The following is a 19,439-nucleotide window of genomic DNA, read 5'->3' on the forward strand; positions in this document are numbered from 1 at the left end:
TTTTGCATTCATAACAAATGATCGGGTCCTTCTCATTTGACTCATTTTTGAAGCCTTCATTTCGTTGGAATTTTCTTCCTCTATTTGGCTTTATTAATTTTTTGAGTCTTCTAGAAAGCAAGGTCATTTCCTCATCCTCATTATCGTCAGAATCACTCTTATCTTTGGTGGATTTGAGAGCAACACCAACATTCTTCTTTTTATCTGTCTCCTTCTTTGTATTGTCATTCTTCTCGTGATCTACCTCATCTTGAATCATCATTTCATGAGTAAGGAGAGAATCAATGAGCTCATCGAGAGTTAATGACTTTAGGTCTTTAGCTTCTATAATTACAGTCTTCTTCGATTGCCAAGCATTTGGAAGAGAATAAATTATCTTCCTCACAAGTTTCTCATTGGGGATTATTTCTCCAAATGCCTTGAGGCCATTGACAATCACCGATAATCTATCCGTCATAGCTTTCATATCTTCATCTGGTTTCATCATGAAATTTTAATAGCTATGAGTAAGAAGACTAATTTTGGTTTCTTTTACCTCGTCGGTTCCTTTATGTGTGACTTGACGTTTGTCCCATATCTCCTTGGTGGTTGAACAAGATGATATTCTCCCGTATTCATCTAGACCAAGTGCACAAAAAGAGTATGAATGACTTTTGAGTTGAGCTGGAATAATCTCGTCTCTTCTTCACTCCATATTTTCAGATCTGTGGATGGTTCAGAGTATCTTCTCGTCATGATTTTCCATGCTCCCATGTCACTAGCTTTAATGAAGAACTTCATCATATTCTTCTAATATGCATAGTTAGCTCTATTGAAGAAAGGAGACTTGTTGATGGGCTAAGAATCAATAACGAAGTCAAAGTTTGATGTAGAGGCCATTGATGAGTTGAATATCGATTGAACTCTTCCCAAATCTACTCTAGAGGTGGTAAAACATTCAAATGAGTATAGATCTGATACCAATTATTGAGTTAATCGATCAAATGAAATAGCCAAGAGAGGTTGAATTGGGAATTAAAATTTTGGTGGAAGATTTGATAGAAAATTGAAAAGATTTGTACAGTAATTTAGAGTGGTTCGACTTTCTCAACCAAAGTCTACATCCACTACCTTAGCTATCCAGACTAAGGATTTTCCATAAATTCACTAATTTGTCTTTCTTTTGAGGACAAAGATTAACCTTACAACTCCCTCAAGAATTATACCCCAAATTCTTGAGAACACTATCTCTCAAAGAGAAAATTACAAACTTTGCAAACTTACAGAAAAACCTCACAAGGTAGAATGTTTGCACAATTCTATAACAAAGAGATAACACTAAAAAATGAATACAATTGAGCACAAATTGTGTTCTTGAAAGAAAAATGAATATTGAATGGATTTTGGATTGAATTGCTTAAAACTTGATGTTTAAGGCTTTCTCTTTTGTTTCTCTAGCTTCTCTTTATCACCAATGGCTTTAAGACTTGTTTAAATACACCTCAGATGAATTCTAGACATTGGGGATAATCATGGGGTCAATAGAGTCATTGTGGTGTGAAATCCACTTGAAAAGTTTGCTGGGAGCGTATGGGTATCGATACTCCTTCATAGGGGTATTGATACCACCTGTATAAAATTCAAATATTTCAACCATTACAAAACCAACGTTATCGATACTGGCCAAGGGGTATTGATAGTACTATGTAAAGTGGTATTGATACAGGTCATGATATCAGTACCCATTTTGCATTATAATATTTCTCGGAGTCAAAAATAAAGAGGTAGTATCGGTGCCATTGGCTATGGTATCGGTACTACTATGTATAGGGGTATCGATACCTTGTAGGGGTATCGATACCACTTTGGCATTCGATGTTTAGGGGCATTGATATTGTTCAGGCAGTATCGGTACTACCCTTATGAAATCTCAATTTTGACTCGATTGTTGATCAAAATACTTTGTAAAAATTGTTTCAAATATATTTTAAGTATAAAACTCAAATTTTCATTTAGTAAGGAGTAAAATTGATATTTGAAAACTTTGGAGTAATATTTGAAATATTTGAATAATTGAATTGAATATAATATTTTAAATCGAATATAAAATCTTATAATTACTTAACACTTTATTTTTTATATCGAAATATCAAAATGTTTTCAACAACTCTAAACCTATACCCAAAATAAACCCCCCATCTTCAAGCATTCCATTTCCGATTCACCTCGCTCTTTCCGCCGTTGGTGCACCCTATAACCAGCAACTGAATCGGTGCCCCTCTGTGACCCAACCCCATCCGGTAACCATCCAGATCGACCATCTTTTGGCATGAATCGAGAAAAGAAGCAGACATCAAAACCACCTTATCGCCTCAGTGATTACGTGTTTTTCGGTCATTCAAGGCATTTTATGCCACACCGACACCTTCGCTAGACTCCCCACATCTTTTTTGTCGAGGCCCAACTGAAGAGTCACCGTGTCATAACCGATTTCCCTCCATCACCAACGTGGGTAAGTCCAGATGTTTCAGGTTAATTTGGTTTTGTTTGGTTGGTATTTTTGGTTAATTTTTAGTTGGTAATGTTGTTTGGTTGTCTGGGAGTAATCGACTGACCACCCCGAGCCTGTCCTCACCATCACACACCGCCACATGTCATCATGCGTGCGTGGGACTCTTCCCCAGCCAAAGAAACCTTTTGGAATTGGTTCGGGTGGACTGAACCAGCCTGAACTAATCTGAATCGGGTCTACTTGACCTGAACCAGTCTGACCCTTGATTGATATGACCGTTAACTGTTGACTAGTCTGACTGTTGACCGGTCTGACCAAAAAAGTTAAATTTTTTGAAAATTCATATTTTATGTTTTCCTAAGTTCGAATCTGAAGTTTATTTCCCCAAATTCAAACATGTTAAGCTATTTTCTGCATTTTACCTTCCGATTCAATCTGTTTTCTTCAATTAAGCCATGTTTTTTATGTAATTTCTATTTATACATATATATATATATATATATATATATATATCCAAGTTATTATTGGAAGTTGGATTCAAGTTCAATATTGATCGAATGGAGTTTAAATATTCAATCAGTAGAGCATAAAAATCGAGGTAATACATTACTACCTTATGCATGCTTAATGGAACATGTTGGTATTGGTAAATGCATGGTTGAATATATATAATTACTTGAATGTAGTTAAAATTTATAAAATCGATCCGAATGTGAAAACTAAATATGGCTCAGACTACATGCATAGACATAAGAAGATTAATAAAAAATGATTTCAAGTTTGGTGATTATATGGAAAAGGAAATAACCTCATAATCTCTAAATTCTATTTGTCATTCTTAAAAACTTTAATACCGAAATTATCTAGTTATGAAATTACAAGATTGACCATATGAGGTAAAATGGTCTGGATTGACCCTAATAGTGAAAGTACCATGAGAATTCATAATTAATTCGATAAACTACTGATTTACCTATTAAATTCCTGATATGCTCAAATAATCACTAATAGTAAAATCCTAAAATTCGAGAAGGTAAAAGACCTATAGTTATTGATTTATCAATAACCACCAAAAGAGTAAAAAATCAAAAGTATTATTCATGTTTAAATTATTCAGAAAAATGAATTAAATGGAAAGATAGAACGAAAGGAAAAGATTTGAATACCCTTGAACTGTAAAATGCCCCTAGAGTGTAAATGTCCTAAGATACCCCCAAGTCATGGAATGACTAAATACATATTCGTCTCCTCGAGGTTCATTTGATGATAATTCCGAAAGTGGTCAACTCAACTCAACTTAACTATGTGGCGCAATTAGTACTAAAAAGTGAATATTCGTGAGACTACTCTACCAGCAAACTCGGTAAGTATCACATTATTGGGATCAGATCAGTTTGGTTGGATTTGGAAGATGGATAAGACACTTAAAATTTGAAATACTATAAATCGCTGCTTACCTTTTTTAAACTGAATTACCAAAATTTCTGAGCAATTTTAATGACTATAATGCCCTTACATGTGTATGATTTATAGAATCACCACGAGAATATTCAAGTCTTAAATAATTCTGATGTAGCAGTTTCTGACATATCCTAGGGTTATATCTGAATATTATACGATACTAATGTATCAGTTTTCTAATGATTGATTAGTCTGTTAGTAATTCAACTTTTTGAAAAGAGATCTTATTTCACAAGTTCGATCAGTTGAATAAGTTTCATGTTTACCTCGCTGGATAATTACCAAGTACCTTAATAAAATAATTAGATCCTCTAGTGTGTTTCTTATGTGTTATATGATTGTTTTTTCTATTTTGAAATTTATTTTACCGAGATTTCTGAGTTACTGAAGTTTTAAGCCTTCATGTCTGATTCATGATATATGGATATTGTTTCTACTAAATTGATATGTCTGAACTCTGATTTCTCTACTACCTTAATATATTTTCAGAAAACTAATTTCTTCGGGGTACTCTAGGATCTGGTATGAAGTCTCTACAGATTTAGCTTTGATAAATATGGTAATTCCTTATATAGGTTCAACTCTGATCAAGCTGGTAATTCCTTATACAGATTCAACACCTATCAATAGGTAATTCTTTATATAGGTTTAATATTGATTAGCTGGTAATTCCTTATGGATATAAGATGACCCTTGAGTGGGCTCCTAGGCTCAATGGGCCTAGTGGTAAGACCTTATGGACCCTAAGGTACTCCCTTAGGGTGACACCTCTACTATGTGTTTTGGGTAAGTCCTTGTGGACCTGAAGGCACACCCCTAAAGTGGGCACCTATTCTTTTGTTAGGATAAGGTTTTATGGACCCAATATGCTCTCTTTGATTGGCACCAATGCCCAATGTGCCTAAGGTAAGTCTTTATGGATGTAGTTATGAGAAACTGTATATTGGTGTTCAGTTGAATGGTTTTACTATGGTCTTAAAAATATGTTTTAAACTGTTATTATTTGAAAAAGATTTGTACCTTTTCATTGGTTTTGGTTGGAACACACTAGACATCCTATTCCGATATCATGAACCTAGTCCTTTGAAATTTTCCTCTAAACTGTAAGCTTCTTGTATTTTACTCGAAGAAATATTAGTGGAACCTCACTCATCCCGGAAACATGTCGATGTCTGAATCAATAAGGAAAATTTTATGTTTTTCCATTTGTCTGCATTCCATTTAGTATCACTTGGTAGTTCTGTATTACTGATCTTCTGAAATCTCATTCTTTTACTCACCATTTCAGGTTAAAAGAATTGATTCAACTCATCTATTGACATCTGTAGTGGGAGTTCCTTTGGCTTGGGTTGAAGAGTACGGTACGAGTGTAATTAAGAGCATATATGTCACATTTGATTTTTATACTGAGTATGAAATTTTGTATGATTTTAATTCTGTTTGTAATATATGGATGGTTTTTTGAACTTTTATTTTAATTATAAATTGTTTTATGATTTTACGCGTTTTAACATAAATTTTAATTTTTCCTGGACTTTTATTGTGGGTCTCTCCGGTGGCCCTAATATGAAACCACGGATCGGATCGAGTCACCTGCATCAGTCTGAGGGTGTTACAGGTGTTGTAATAAATTGTACCATTGATGCAGGAAGGTGAACATAATCAGCGATCTCATCGTTTGTGCCAACAACAAATGACTTTTATTCCTAAGTGGATGCAATATCCATGAGGGCTTGTCCTTTGCAAACATGCCTAGGATCTATTATACTAAAAAAAACCAATATTGAAATTAAACAATAAATTAATAAAGTAAAGAAAAACAAAAAACACACAAAAGAAAACAAAAATTGTTATAACAGAAACTAAAGAGGGCTAAAGGGATGAAACTCCAAAACATCTTGAATTGATATGGCAAATTTTCGCGTTCAATTGGAGCACCAGTATAGACCAAAGTACCTCACACTTATAACAGATCCACTTTCCGTGTATTTTGCTTGGGCATTTCGTGTCTTCCACATCTGTTCGTCATCCCTTGGCATCCATCACAAGATTTATAGAAATCTTGGATATCCTTGAAGAGCGTAAGCCAATAGAACTCAGATTGTAAGACCCTTGCAGTAATCCTCTATCCTCTAAAATGCTCTCTACATGAAGTTGAATGGCAATGGAATATGATCTCTTTTTGCTCTTCTTTGTTGAAGCATCTTTTAATCATTTAGTCAATAAATTCTTTGAAGAGGTATGGGTCATCCCAATGACATTAGTGAACATCGTGCATGAACTTGTTTTTTCCCTAGCTATTCAAATAAGGAATCAAATTACCATTAACGAGAAAATTAACAATGTTAGCATGCCAAAAAAGTGTTATGGCAAAAAATAGTGTCTCATTAGAAAAGTTGTTCTTTATTTCAAATTCATTTCTTAGTTCTTTTATAATTTCTAGTCTAGAAAGATGGTCAGCTACTTGGTTTCCAGTGCTTTTCAAATTAGTAATGGTCCAATGTTAAGCTAAAATATAAATTAAACTATTTTCTTGCTCAGGCTTAAGATTACCAGAAATAATCACAGACAAATTCTCATTACAACCCGAATGAACATGCTTAAGGTGTGAAGGTAAGGGCTTTAGTTCTAAAGTGGATGGATCACAAGTAAGGGTTTGGAGGAATAAATTCAACATAATCTAAGGGTTCGAATTTCATACATGGTCTAACTATGAATAAACTAGATTGATGCACCTCTATTGGAATTTCCTTGAGATCCTCTTCATCTTCTTCATCGAGCTTCAAGTAATCATTAGTGTGCAAAAAATTGTTGTAGCAAATTTTACAACTTCCTCTTCCATCATAGATTCCACATCTTGAAGCAATTGATACTCCCCAGAATCATCAGCATATTTGAGAGTGTTGAAGATATTGATAGTTACCCTTTGGTCATCCACTCCTTTTGGTGGGGTTTATATTTTGTTGTGACAATTTTTTTATGTATTCATTGGTTGCACTTTTTGAACCCCTATCCTTGTTCTCCATCGAATGTGAATCTTCTTGCATCTCCAGATCTTCATACACAATCTTATGGATGGGTTCTCTGAGTGTCCCTCCCACACCTAGCATCTTTGTAGATCTGGTTGCCACTCCTTAAGGTGAATGCAGTAAATTACTCTACGACATGAGCCTTAATGACATCACTATCACTAGGTAAACTACCTTGTGGGCGTGCATGTAATAATGTAGCAATTTGACCCACTTGATTTTCTAAGGCTATTAAAGACGAACTATGACTCTATATCAATGCTTATTGACTCTTAACAAATGTGGTGTTGTCTTGCAATAGAGCCTTCGTAGTCACCATAAAGTCTTAGAGAGTAGATTCTAAAGATTTGATGTTTTATGAAGATGTTGACCCCTTGTTGGTATTTTTCCACGATATATTTTATTGAAAACATAGGTGTTCAATCAGATTTATTTGTCTATTCAAGCTGCTGGGATTGTTTGTACCTTGATTCTCTGAAGAAAAATTTAGATGATGGTGTCATCCTAGGTCATAGGTGTTTGAGTAGGGGTTTTTGCTACCCCGATTAATGTTCCCTACGTAGTTTCTAGACTCATTGTTTTCAGGGCACTCGCTCACATGGTGATTGCCATAGCAAAGTACACAAGAAGAGCTTTCAACCTTGACTTTCTTCACTTTGCTATGACGTTGGAGATTTTCAACATTTTGGTGATAGCCGAAAGTTGGGCTGAAACAAAGTCTTTAGCATAGATTTTCAATAAAAAGTAGCAATGTCATTCATAGTTGAGCATTCATGTCGAGTGGATTATGACGCAACAAAATATTTTTGCATAGGTTTGTCCATGATTTTATCGAGTTGGATGGAACTCCTCTAAGCCACACCCCTGCTCAATCTCTCAAGGAATATGAGAATAATTTCAATTTAAGCACATCCTCATGCACACCTTTCTGCCAAAATGAATCACAAACCTCTTAGAAGGAACAAATATATTACCTTGCATCCTCATGAGGTGCACCAGCAAACTGTCCCATCAAGTCCAACATGTCAAACATTACTGGTTTGAGCTTAAAGTGGGCTGCCTGGATCTCGGGAGGCACAATACAAGGGCTTAATCATACAAGATATGAGTTAAATCCAACATGTCGAACATTTCTTCCTTTGGGATTTGCTATAACATTTGGATCTTTAGGGTCCTCTACCTATTCACCTCCTTGGTTCTACAGTATATATTATTTATTTGAGAATGACGAGCACGTCTTCTTTGATAAAAAATTGTTCAATCTCAGGTTCAATCAGTAGTATTAATCCTTCAGGTCTTCCCCGTGTCATGCAATAACAAAACCTGAAAAGATAAACAAAAGTAACAAGTAAAACTATACAAAAATAAAGAAATAAAATAACGCTATAACTAATTTTTAAACTCCCATTGCCAATCCCCGACAATGGTGCCAAACACATGTTGTGTGTGTAATGCACTATACTATGGAACGTAAAAATGGCAAGTATACACAGTCAAACAAGTAATATAGTAGTGAGTGAGTATCGTTTCCATAAGGATTAGAGGGATTTAAAGTGAAGTCTATGCACTGAAATGTCACTGGTAAGGTATAGATGGCATGAACAGTTGATTAAGAATGTTGTGGCAAAATAGCAGGAATAATGAATATGAAAATGTTGAGGCAAATGTTGAAGTGAAATGTTGTGGGAAATAAGTAAAGAACGTTGTAGCACATAAATAGAAAATGTTAAACCAAAATAAAGTTAAACTTTGCAGATGAAATAAGACTGACAACCTCATATAATCAAGCTTCTATATGGATAAATTATTGGGCTTGCTACGACAATTAATATTTTGTGTCTAGAATGATCTATGTATTCTATGAGTATGCTACCCGAAAGAATTTGCTATTAGTGCTCCTAAGCTATCTCTAGTAAGGAACCTAACAGAAAATGTTACAACAATACCTCTCAGCGTAAACTGCAACTCATTCTTATCGATTACGTCTTACCACTTTTATTCGATGAAATCCACTCTTTATCTCTAAGGCATATTATAACCTCACCATCCTGATTTAGTCCCCTTGTTCACATCGATCTAGCTTAACTCTCTTGATATCAAGCATATATACCTAGAAAATGGATAACTCTCAAAAGCTATTACAAGTCTAAGCATTTAAAGTGTAAACAATAAGAAAAATAACATTTAAACATAAAAAATATTCAACCAATCATTAACACAAAATAAAAATCATTCGAAGCAAACTTGCGCCAAATAAGTTAGTTCATGGCAGGGATAAGTTCAGCCATCTTCATCGTTCAGTATAAACCCACTTACAATATTGAAATAAAAGCAAAAAGAAGAAGAAAACTCCCAACATGAGTTGTTTTCGTGACTTAGAACCTCTGGCTTGAATCGCCTTAGCAAACTAGCGTCTGTAAAGGGCCTAGCTCGCTATCCTCTTGAAGCTTGGCTATGGAGGTCACCATGAAAGAAGGAAGAAAAGGAAGAAAAAATAGAAGTTTTGTGCAGCCACCTTTTTTTCTATCCCTTGTCTCATATTTCCAAAATATCCCTTAAATGTAAGGCATCCTTATCTATTTATACTAAGGGAATTTCTTAGGGTTTTGTACCAAAATTTCCTTGTACCCTATGTATCATCCCTTCCATGTGAAGGGTGTGCTAGGCTGTCATGTTCACGTGAAAACATAGACAGTTGACAACTCTCATAAAAATATATTCATCATTTTTATTATTTTCTGCCCAACAATGGCATCTAGAATACTATAGCATTTCACCGAGTCTCATCATCCAGAATGCTACAACAAATAAATGTTTTTTCTTTATCCCTCTTCACTTGCACATCATCACAAGAGCACAATCTTTCCCATCAAGAAACACCAGTTTTCAAAATAAAATGTTACAACAAAACATTAACATCACTTGCAAATATTTGAGTCTAAATGCAACTAAATGCAATAACATGGGTTTTTAGACAACCAACAACCTAATTAAAAAAGAAATAAAATAGTCTTTTTGCAGGGTAATCACTGAGGCTACTTAGATAAAAGAAATATTAAGCGTTTACGTGGCCACTTTTGGTCAACATGTGAACTTGACTAAATCAATATTGTACTTTAGCCCAAATATTAAAGGTATACAGGCTGTCGACTCCTTAGGCCAATACTTAGGACTTCCATTAAATATTTGGAAAAACAAAACTCGTACATTTGGATATCTGCGGGATAAGGTTCATGAACGCGTTACTAGATGAATAAAGTGATTGTAATCCTATGGTGGTAGGGAGGTATTTCTAAAATCAAGGCTCGGGCCCTCCCTTAATACGCGATGTCTTGTTATCTGGTTCTTGAAAATAGCTTAATGGAATCTCTGGCATAATGAGACAATTTTAGTGGACATATTAGATATCAGAGTGTGGATGGTCGTTAGGGGCATGGGTAATGATTTGTACCCCGAAGAGTCAAGGGTTCTTGGGTTAAGACATCTTTGCTATTTTAATTTGGCTATGCTCGGTAAAAAAATTATGGAGATTAATTCATCTTCCTGAGTGTTTGTTGGCACGAGTCTAGAAAGCAAAGTATTCTAAATTGTGACCTACTAGTACCCCTAAGGGCGATATGATTTCTTATGCTTAGAATGGTATTCACAATACTATTCAAGCTTTTATCAGGTGCATTGTTTTGAAGAGTAGGATGGGATAGTAATATTCACATGACGATATATCATTGGGGGCCTATTAAAGTTAGTCTCTCGCTCGGGAGACTATTCCTATCTTCATACACAACAACTTCGGGCTAGGAATTTCATGCAGAGGGGATGACTTCTTGGAATTAGTCGAGGGTACATCAAATTTTCAATCCTATAGACTCTAAACTGATTTTGAAAACAAACATTGTTCCAAACAATAGGGATATGATTATTTGGGGTTACCATGACTCAAGTATTTATTCTGTTTTTTTTGGGATACTGATGGCTTCAATGACCATCTCATTCTATGACAGTCACGAGCAGAGTTTGGAAATTAATTGCTAAACTACAGCTTTTACCCAAGATTAACATCTTATCTTGGCGAGTGGCTCATGGTGGCTTACGGTTGGTAAGAGTTTGCGTGAGACCAGAATAAGTGATGGTATATGTCCAATGTGTGGAAAGGAAGAAGAGAAAATCGTTCACGTCTTGAGAGATTGCACATATGCTCAGGAAACGTTTGTTTGTGTTGGAGTACAAGGTTTATTTTTGTCTAGTCAACTTGTATCTCCTTTAGATTGGCTCGATTCGGTAATCCTTGTCATGAAGATTGATGACCTAGCTTTCTTTCTTATTCTCCTTTGGAATCTTTGGAACAAAAAGAATTCCAAAATGCATAAAAAATGGAAACTCCCATGGATATTGGATAACAATGATAAGTATTTGCAACAAGAATTCTTATCGGCCAGGAACCAAGCACTGGAAGAGTGAGGACAATGCATTTTTCTCCCAGAACGTCGTCGCTGCTAGGCCAGAAAAAATGATAACCACCTCCAGGTTATGTTAAATTAACATGGATGGTGCTTTCGAACCAATTGGGAGGATGACAGCTATTGATGTTATTGCTTGAGACTCTCTTGGACAGGTACTTCGAGGAATGGTTACGACATTGCCAGGTTATGTTGAAGTTGGTCTATCGGAGATTCGCGCTTTCAATGCTACTCTTTTGTTGGCTAGCGAGTATAGTTAGACCCATGTCATATTCAAATCGGACTTGACGTTCGTTGTTAACAAGTTGTCGCGACAAGAAGAGGATCTATCCACGTTGGGTTACCACCTTTTGGAATCTCGTAAGACACTAGAGGCTAGGATCCACTTCAAGGTTTGCTATGTTCTTAGATCTTGCAATTCAGTGGCCCATACTCTAGCTATATGGGCTCTTAGGTTTGACAATGCTTTGTATTTTGACTGAGTTTGTCATGAACTTATCTTACCTGTTGTATTCAATGATTATGTTTATGGTAATACAAGTACCTAAGGTATTTTTCCCCTTATATGCTTAGAAGGAGTTTTTAACGAGGCTCATTTTTCTTTAAAAAACTAATTTGTGTCATTTTCTCAAAGAATTATCTTTAATCTTTTAATTAACTTCTTTTCGACTTACCTTTTTCATGTTTTTGTTTTGTTTGTAATTGATAACATAAAAACCCATTTGTCAGATTAAAATGAAATTATCTTGAAAAATGAATCATTTATAATGAAAATAATTAAAATATGAATATGAAATTAAGTGTTTGAGAGCCTTAGTCATTAATTTAAATTAGAGATTATAGAGGTTGAATATAAGTAATTTTCAAATTATTTAAATATGTTTAAAATTTTAAGTATATATTTTAAAAATTATATGAATTCTATATGAAATGAATAGTCACGGGTTGATCAAAAATGGAACTTAGAGGAACCAGTTTGGGGGGATCGGGATTCATTTATAAGGAAAATTTTGGATATAATAGTGATAGATGTCTGCTGTAGTAGAAGAATCGGAAATAAAATAAGCAAAGATTACTGTTTCTACTGGCAAAGCTCAAAAAACTAAATCATTTTACTGGGGGTAGTTATAAGCTCTGTTTTGAAAATCGGACTGGACTGGCCGGTTCAATCGGGAATCGTTGCTTAGTCCGGTTCAATCTAAACCGGTTGAACCGTTGTTAGTGAACCGGCCAGAACCGTTGAACCGGATCGGCTGAAAATCGGAAAAAACCGGAAAAACCGGGAAAAACCGAGATTTTTGTTTTTTAAAAAATTAAACCAAACAACGTCGTTTGTTAAACGAGCCAAGTCGAACTCGAGTATTGCTGAGCTCGACTCGAACTTGAAAACTTTAAAAGTAAGCTCAACTCAACTCAAACTCACAAGCTAAAAATTATCAAGTTCAACTCAAACTCGAAATATAATATTGAAACTTGAACTCAAAAAGGCTTGAACTCAAAAAAAAAAGTAGAAGCTCGATTGAAGCCTAAAATTCGAGCTTGATTGAAGTGAAAGAATAGTTCACTCAATGCTCACCAAAAGGCTCCATGATTTTGAATGCCAAATTACCTCTATTATTTATAGAAGTTAGTTGTGATGCGCTTCTATGTTTCTTAGCAATGTGAGATTGTTTTGTTCTCATATTTTTACTCTTTAGACTTTTGGGATGCTCTTCTATGTTTCTTAGCCATGTGAGATTGTTTTTAAAAAAAATTAAACCAAACAATATCATTTTGTTATGATTTTTTTAACCCCAAATTTATTTTTTAATTATAGTTATATAATTATATTTATTATTTAATATATTTTACCTTAAATATTATGTTGTAGTTAATTTGAATCATTTTGTTTCACTTGATTTTATGGTTTTTAACTTATATATGTTATGATTTGCTTTGAATATGACTTGTGATATAAAAAATTATTTTTTTATTAAATATTTTTGGTATTTTTATTTAATTTTTTTAAAAAATTATGACGTCGTCCGGTTCTTCTGACCGGTCAGACCGATTCGACCGATTAAACCAATAAACCGATAGCATGACCGGTTCGCTAACCGATGCAGTTCTGAAAACCATGGTTATAAGGATGGGTGGGTTTATAGTTATAATTTTTATAATCATCTTAGGGGTTGCTGTTGTGGTTACTTAAGAGTTTGGCTTATGTTGTTGAATTGTATTGTAGATGGATTGGCAAGGAAAAAAGTTAGTGGAGCAGATATTGCTGTTGGTGTTTGCAGTGATTTCGTTTGTTGTAGGTTATGTGTTGGGATCAATGTTTTTAAAAATGGACCGGACCTTGAATCGGTGAAGGTACTGGTTCACTGGTTCAACTTACCGGATTTTATATAAAATAATATATTTTTTAAAATTTTACATAATATTCAAAGCAATATTAATATATATATAACACTTTTTTTAAGTTTACAATATTAAAATGTATAAAAATATCACAAGTCATAACATATATAAGTTAAAAAAACATAAAATCAAGTGAAACAAAATTATTCAAATCAACTACAACATAATATTTAAGGTAAAACATATTAAATAATAAATATAATTATATAACTATAATAAAAAAATAAATTTGGGGCTGACACAACAAACGATGTCGTTTGTTTAATTTTTTTTAAAAACAATTACACAGGTTAAGAAACATAGAAGAGCATCCCAAAAGTCTAAAGAGTAAAAATATGAGAATAAAACAATCTCACATGGATAAGAAATATATAAGAGCATGACTTCTATAAATACTAGAAGTAATTTGACATTCAAAATCATGGAGCCTTTTGGTGAGCACAGAGCGAATTATTTTTTCGCTTTAATTGAGCTCGAATTTCAGGCTTCAATCGAGCTTCTAAATTTTTTTTTAGTTCGAGCCTTTTCGATTTCAAGTTTCAATATTATAATTCGAGTTCGAATTGAACTTGAAAATTTTTAGCTCGTGAGTTTTTTTGTCGAGTTGAGCTTACTTTTAAAGTTTTCGAGTTCGAGTCGAGCTCAACAGTACTCGAGTTCGACTCGGCTCGTTTAACAAATGACATCATTTGGTTTATTTTTTTTTTAAAAAAAACGGCGGTTAAAATCGGTTTTGCCGGTTTTCAGCCGGTTCACACCGGTTTTGTCGGTTCTCAGTCGGTTCTTCCGGTTCTGTGCTCATCCGGTTTTGGGAGTTAACCGGACCGGACAGGCCACTGGTTCACGGTTCAACCGGTCGAACCAATCGGTCCGGTCCGGTTCGGTTTTAATAACATTGGTTGGGATCGGTTCAGATGATGATGATCGTTTATGCTGTTGGTGTTGTTCTCACAGCATTGATTACGGTTCCAAATTGGCCTTTCTTCAACCATCACCCACTCAATTGGTTCAGTGAAGGTGAGAAGCATCCAAAGGCACAGGTAGCTGTGCGTTTGAAAAAGAAAGGCACTAAGAAGTAAGGTCATTTGTTTTTATCTTAGCACCATTAGGGTTTGCTAGGAGATTAAATGGGTGTTTTCTTCTTTTATGTGCTTTGAAGGATACAATCGTCTACTTGATTTCCCCTATATTGTTTGAACTATGAAACAATTAATGGAAGAGTATTTTTGTTAAGTACCGCTTTCTCCTCCTTGACAATACTAATATATTTCATTGTTGCTTTGCTGCTACGGTATACTGGAAACAAAGACGAGAATTTCTTTTTATTCTTGGTTTTGGATTTAGTTTTCATTGATTTTGTGCTGTGTTGGGTTGGGTTTTGCTTGTTAACTTTGGCAGCAACTTAGGACAAAGAATCAAAGTCAGCAAAGAAAATATATGTAGTAGAGATTGATATTGAAGAAAAAGCCTGTGTTATTATTAGGATAAATTTGTGACCTTGTAAATATAGTATGCTGTGCATCATATTTGTTCGAACCTGCTGCGATATTCATATTTTCTGAAGTAGCCATGAAATTTTTAGTGACAATCTAAGTCATTTGGGCCCGAGTCAGTGTCAAATATAGTATGCGTTTGATATGAATTAATTTATTACCGAACTTCTTTTTCCTCTTCACATATACAGAGAATCGTAGTCTCATATTTAGATCCGAATATGTAACGTTGGAATTTGGATGTGAATATATTTCAGTAGAATGTAAGTGATATAAACAGAAGACATTTCCTTGCTACTTGCAATGTTAATCGTACAGCGATGGGATAAACAGATGGAGCTGGTTTGGCAGGTTTTATTGTTGTTCTAGAGGCTGAGTAAAGCCTTGATCATGCTATCTTACAAGACTTGCGTTATATGCTGTGTCTGTTATGGTACCAAAGCAGATAACACCTTCTAGGTTTTATTGTTGTTCCAGAGGCCGAGAAATCATGCTATCTCACAAGACTTGTGTTATATGCTGTCTGTCATGGTACCGAAGCAGATAACACTTTCCAGTTTAGCAAATAATGCCTTGCATGTTGGTTTGGATTGCGAGATTTGGTATTAGAGTTCGCTTTAGAGATAGTAGTAATTTGACACTGGTATAAAAGGCCCACCGGAGTGAGATTTAGTTTTACTGATGGCTTTATGGGACTGTGAAATCATATAGTACTTTCCTTAAAAAGTTGATCCATCTCCTCATAAATTAGATCATAGAACTTAGGTCTTCTCTATTCCCACAACGAACCAAGTCATCTTAGCATGTCAATGATGCATTTGAACTAATGTCCTTAACTGTGTACATTTTCCTTAGTGCAAGGTCTAAATCTTTTAATATGCTTGTGATGGTTCTTTGAGAAATGATTGTGGATTATGTAAATATAGTATGCCATGCATCGTGTATGTTGTTGGAGGGTACAAATTTGATGGTGAAAGACACTCCACTGCAGAGGTGTATGATCCTGATACAAGTAAATGGAAAGCCACTGTCGACCGTGATGAGTTTGTTTTGCATGTGGACTAAATGGACAACTTTACGTTGGGGTTGCTTTGCGTGTGGACTAAATGGACAATTTTACGTCTTAGGAGGAAGGTTGAGCTTCAGAATCAGACACTGAAGGTTCTTTGATATGTACAACCCTAAGAACTGAAGCTGGTGTGAGATGAAGAACGATGATTGTGTCATGGTCATCACCCATGCCGTTGTGGAGCAGCTTTTTTGCATACTGGCAGACCCAGTGGAAGCTGGCGATATTCGACCCAGAAAACAGTTCCTGGAAGAGGGTACAGGTTCCATTGACAGGGAGCACAAGTGTATACTTTCGATTCGGAAACATGGGTGGAAAACTTCTACTCGTGACCATAGTTAACAAACTTTTGTCTGATCCGAATGCAGCACCCGGTTCGGAATGACGGACTTGGAATATAAAGCCATCGGGTGGAGTGTGACAATCGAACCTTGAGTGTACAAAATGCCTTTGTACATTATTATATAACATAAAATTTATATAACATCTTAAAACATAGAAGAATGACATGAATACATTAGTTAGGTACAATATTTATTTTCTGTTGGCCATCCAAACATGAGTTTAAATTACTGAAGAAGAGGATGAATGATTTAATAAATTAATGATGAGTCATGCATCATCATCGTCATTGGAGCTCTCTCGAAATAACTCAATTAGTTGCTTCTTTGTATCAGTGGGAGAATTTAACTTCAAGTTTTCGTAGTTTTTGGGGCTGTTTCCGCGAGAGAAAGAAGAATCTGTACGAAATTCAAGCTTTGATCAAGAGAAACTTAGCAATGCTGCTATTATAATGGGAAATGGGAAAAAATATACACTTACCACCATTGACACTGAAGAAATCTTCACTGTCAGATTCTAACCATGGGCTGGAGTCAAAAAAATTCTCCTCTGTTTTACCTGCATACAGAAAATTAGAACCTAAGTTTATGAAACAACTGTCAAAACAAGCCATTTTGTACATCTATATGCCACTCGCATAGTCTAGATCAAATAAATAGGAGTAGAGATATAAATAAACAAAGCGTTTAATAAATTATTCGTGAATCATTTGTTGATGTTAGTTTAATAATCTAAATAAATGAGTATAAAAAATTATGTTCATTTAATAAACAAAAAAACATAAACATAGACGTGTTTCATTCATTTATGTTCATGAATAACCTCGCTTATAAATTCATTTATCAACTCGTATACATGTTTGTTTATTCGGTTCTCCTTTTTCTTTTATTTTTTGTACATTTTAAATATCGGTGAAGGTATGAATTAAATTGATTATAGGATGAAATTTGGAGTTCAAACTGTAAAGCCTAAAGAGCTTAAGGACTAGTAGTGTTACCATTCCAAAGATATAAACGAACATGTAGGTAGATATTAATTAGATATGTTCATACGCTAAATAAACGAGCATGAACACAATATTAAAAATTTAAAGGAATACAAATCAAATATAAACAATTTAAAAATAAACAAAAGAACACGAACAAATCCTTATTAATTGAAGCCTAATTAATTATATATGAGCAGCAAACAAATGTATTTTCAAACTTCCTCATTGAGATGAAACAAACGTAAAGCCCGAGCAATACCAAGTTAATATCCCCAAAAGAGAACAAACATAAGAAAGAGAGGTTGGAAAACATACCCAAGTCTCCAAAACTAGTTTGTTGGTACATTAATGAAGGCTCAACAATGGAGTGCTCCCTTTTAGCGAAGTTATCCTTCGTGGTGGGGGGATGAATTTGAGCACTTAGTTTCACGTCTGCACTATCTTTGTTCTTGCAATCTGTAACACAATTGCCCATTTTTGCTAACAATAACAATGTCTGTCTTCTACAGATTCATGAGACTGGACCTTAACCAGCCTGTTGGGAAGTGAATGAGGGAGCTGTTTATCTTGAAAGCAAAGTAATATCGGGGCTCCGTAAGCATGGGGCCATTTTCAATGATATTTTAATTTGTTTCTTTATACCGTGCATTATCTTTGTTTGATTGATACTTTTTTTTCCTCTTACTGAAACTATTGTTTTCACAGCTGCTGCAGGAAAAAGAAATAAAGCATTGCTTTTGGGGTGGCTTCATCATTTCCTCTTTTGGATTTGTTTTAACTTACTTTGCTTTGCCGACTCAAGATTTGTCCACATTCACCTTGTCACAACCCAAATTTTTTATGTAAAATACATTTAATTTATTTAGTTTAATTAAGGGACCGGAATGAATAATCTTAAAGTTTTTGGGGTCAATTTTGAACCCCTAACCTATGGTATGGCCAACTATGCCATGTGTTAGTGATTCAACCCCAAACCCGAATCAATTATCCCCAAAAACAACCCCCACCGCCAACCATTGTATTCTGACCATTCGTAGCTTCCACCCTACCGCTAGCAAAACCAGTGCCATCCCGAGAACCAACCCCAACCCCTTGGTTACCCAAATTGGCAATCGTTCGTAGAGAAAAAGGGGAAAACAATTCATGCTTCCCTCCGTTGATTCTCCCTCCTCTGGCCGGCGATTCACGTCACCGCCCGTTCTAGTGAAGCATCTTCAAAACCTGACCAAAACCCTTAAGGCCATTCGGTGCTATCAGCTATCGTTCACTGTGGGGGAGATCGTCAAAGTTCGTCGAATCCCTAGCACCGCCGGCACATTTTTCCTCGATTTTGGCCAGTTTAGGCACTGCATTCACCCCACCGCTACCCATTGTCATCAGCCCAAAAGCCGATCGGGTTCATCGCCCCACCGTCGCTTGTTCATAGTCTTCTGTGGTAAGTGATCCAACCATTTTCTTCCACCCAATTCACTGTGTTTTAATTGGATTGTTGATATGTTTTTGGGTGATTTTGGTGAGTACTTGAACAGGAAGTAATCGACCATCCTTAAAAAGCCCCGTCGTCGCCGCACGCATTGTAAGTGAGCGTGGGGCTCTTCTGCCAGTCCAGGAGCCTTCTATAATAGTCTAGGTGGACCGAACCGAGTCTTTTTGACCCGACTGAGTCAACCCGAACCGGTCAATATGAGTCAACTCACTGAATCAACCCG

At 35.3% G+C, this 19,439-nt stretch overlaps 2 protein-coding genes across 2 annotated transcripts; one reads left to right on the forward strand and one right to left on the reverse strand.

Annotated features, from left to right (window-relative positions):
- The first annotated feature begins 13,656 nt into the window (after positions 1-13,656).
- LOC120187598 (probable signal peptidase complex subunit 1) lies at positions 13,657-14,917 on the forward strand. Its single transcript, XM_039191289.1, has 2 exons — positions 13,657-13,738; positions 14,733-14,917. Exons 1-2 carry the CDS (start codon positions 13,663-13,665, stop codon positions 14,915-14,917), a joined length of 261 nt encoding a protein of 86 aa, XP_039047220.1. The 5' UTR covers positions 13,657-13,662.
- Positions 14,918-16,952: 2,035 nt separating this feature from the next.
- On the reverse strand, positions 16,953-18,242 carry LOC120187618 (uncharacterized protein At3g27210-like). The gene is made up of 3 exons (XM_039191300.1): positions 18,046-18,242; positions 17,223-17,300; positions 16,953-17,140 (listed from the first exon to the last, which is right to left on the reverse strand). The coding sequence occupies exons 1-3, from the start codon at positions 18,203-18,205 to the stop codon at positions 17,013-17,015; spliced, it is 366 nt and encodes a 121-aa protein (XP_039047231.1). The 5' UTR covers positions 18,206-18,242; the 3' UTR covers positions 16,953-17,012.
- Positions 18,243-19,439: the final 1,197 nt, after the last annotated feature.

This window comes from Hibiscus syriacus, unplaced genomic scaffold (assembly GCF_006381635.1).
Source record: "Hibiscus syriacus cultivar Baekdansim isolate YM2019G1 unplaced genomic scaffold, ASM638163v2 tig00113725_pilon, whole genome shotgun sequence".
Lineage (NCBI taxonomy): Eukaryota > Viridiplantae > Streptophyta > Magnoliopsida > Malvales > Malvaceae > Hibiscus > Hibiscus syriacus.

What these genes read in the sequence shown, in the direction of transcription:
- LOC120187618 (XM_039191300.1), bottom strand. Translation starts at nt 18,205, where the DNA reads ATGGGCAATTGTGTTACAGATTGCAAGAACAAAGATAGTGCAGACGTG. An exon ending in AACTAGTTTTGGAGACTTGG is followed by an intron (nt 17,301 to 18,045) that starts GTATGTTTTCCA and finishes TTCTGTATGCAG; the next exon opens with GTAAAACAGAGGAGAATTTT. An exon ending in TTTCTTCAGTGTCAATGGTG is followed by an intron (nt 17,141 to 17,222) that starts GTAAGTGTATAT and finishes AATTTCGTACAG; the next exon opens with ATTCTTCTTTCTCTCGCGGA.
- LOC120187598 (XM_039191289.1), top strand. Translation starts at nt 13,663, where the DNA reads ATGGATTGGCAAGGAAAAAAGTTAGTGGAGCAGATATTGCTGTTGGTG. An exon ending in GATTTCGTTTGTTGTAGGTT is followed by an intron (nt 13,739 to 14,732) that starts ATGTGTTGGGAT and finishes GGTTTTAATAAC; the next exon opens with ATTGGTTGGGATCGGTTCAG.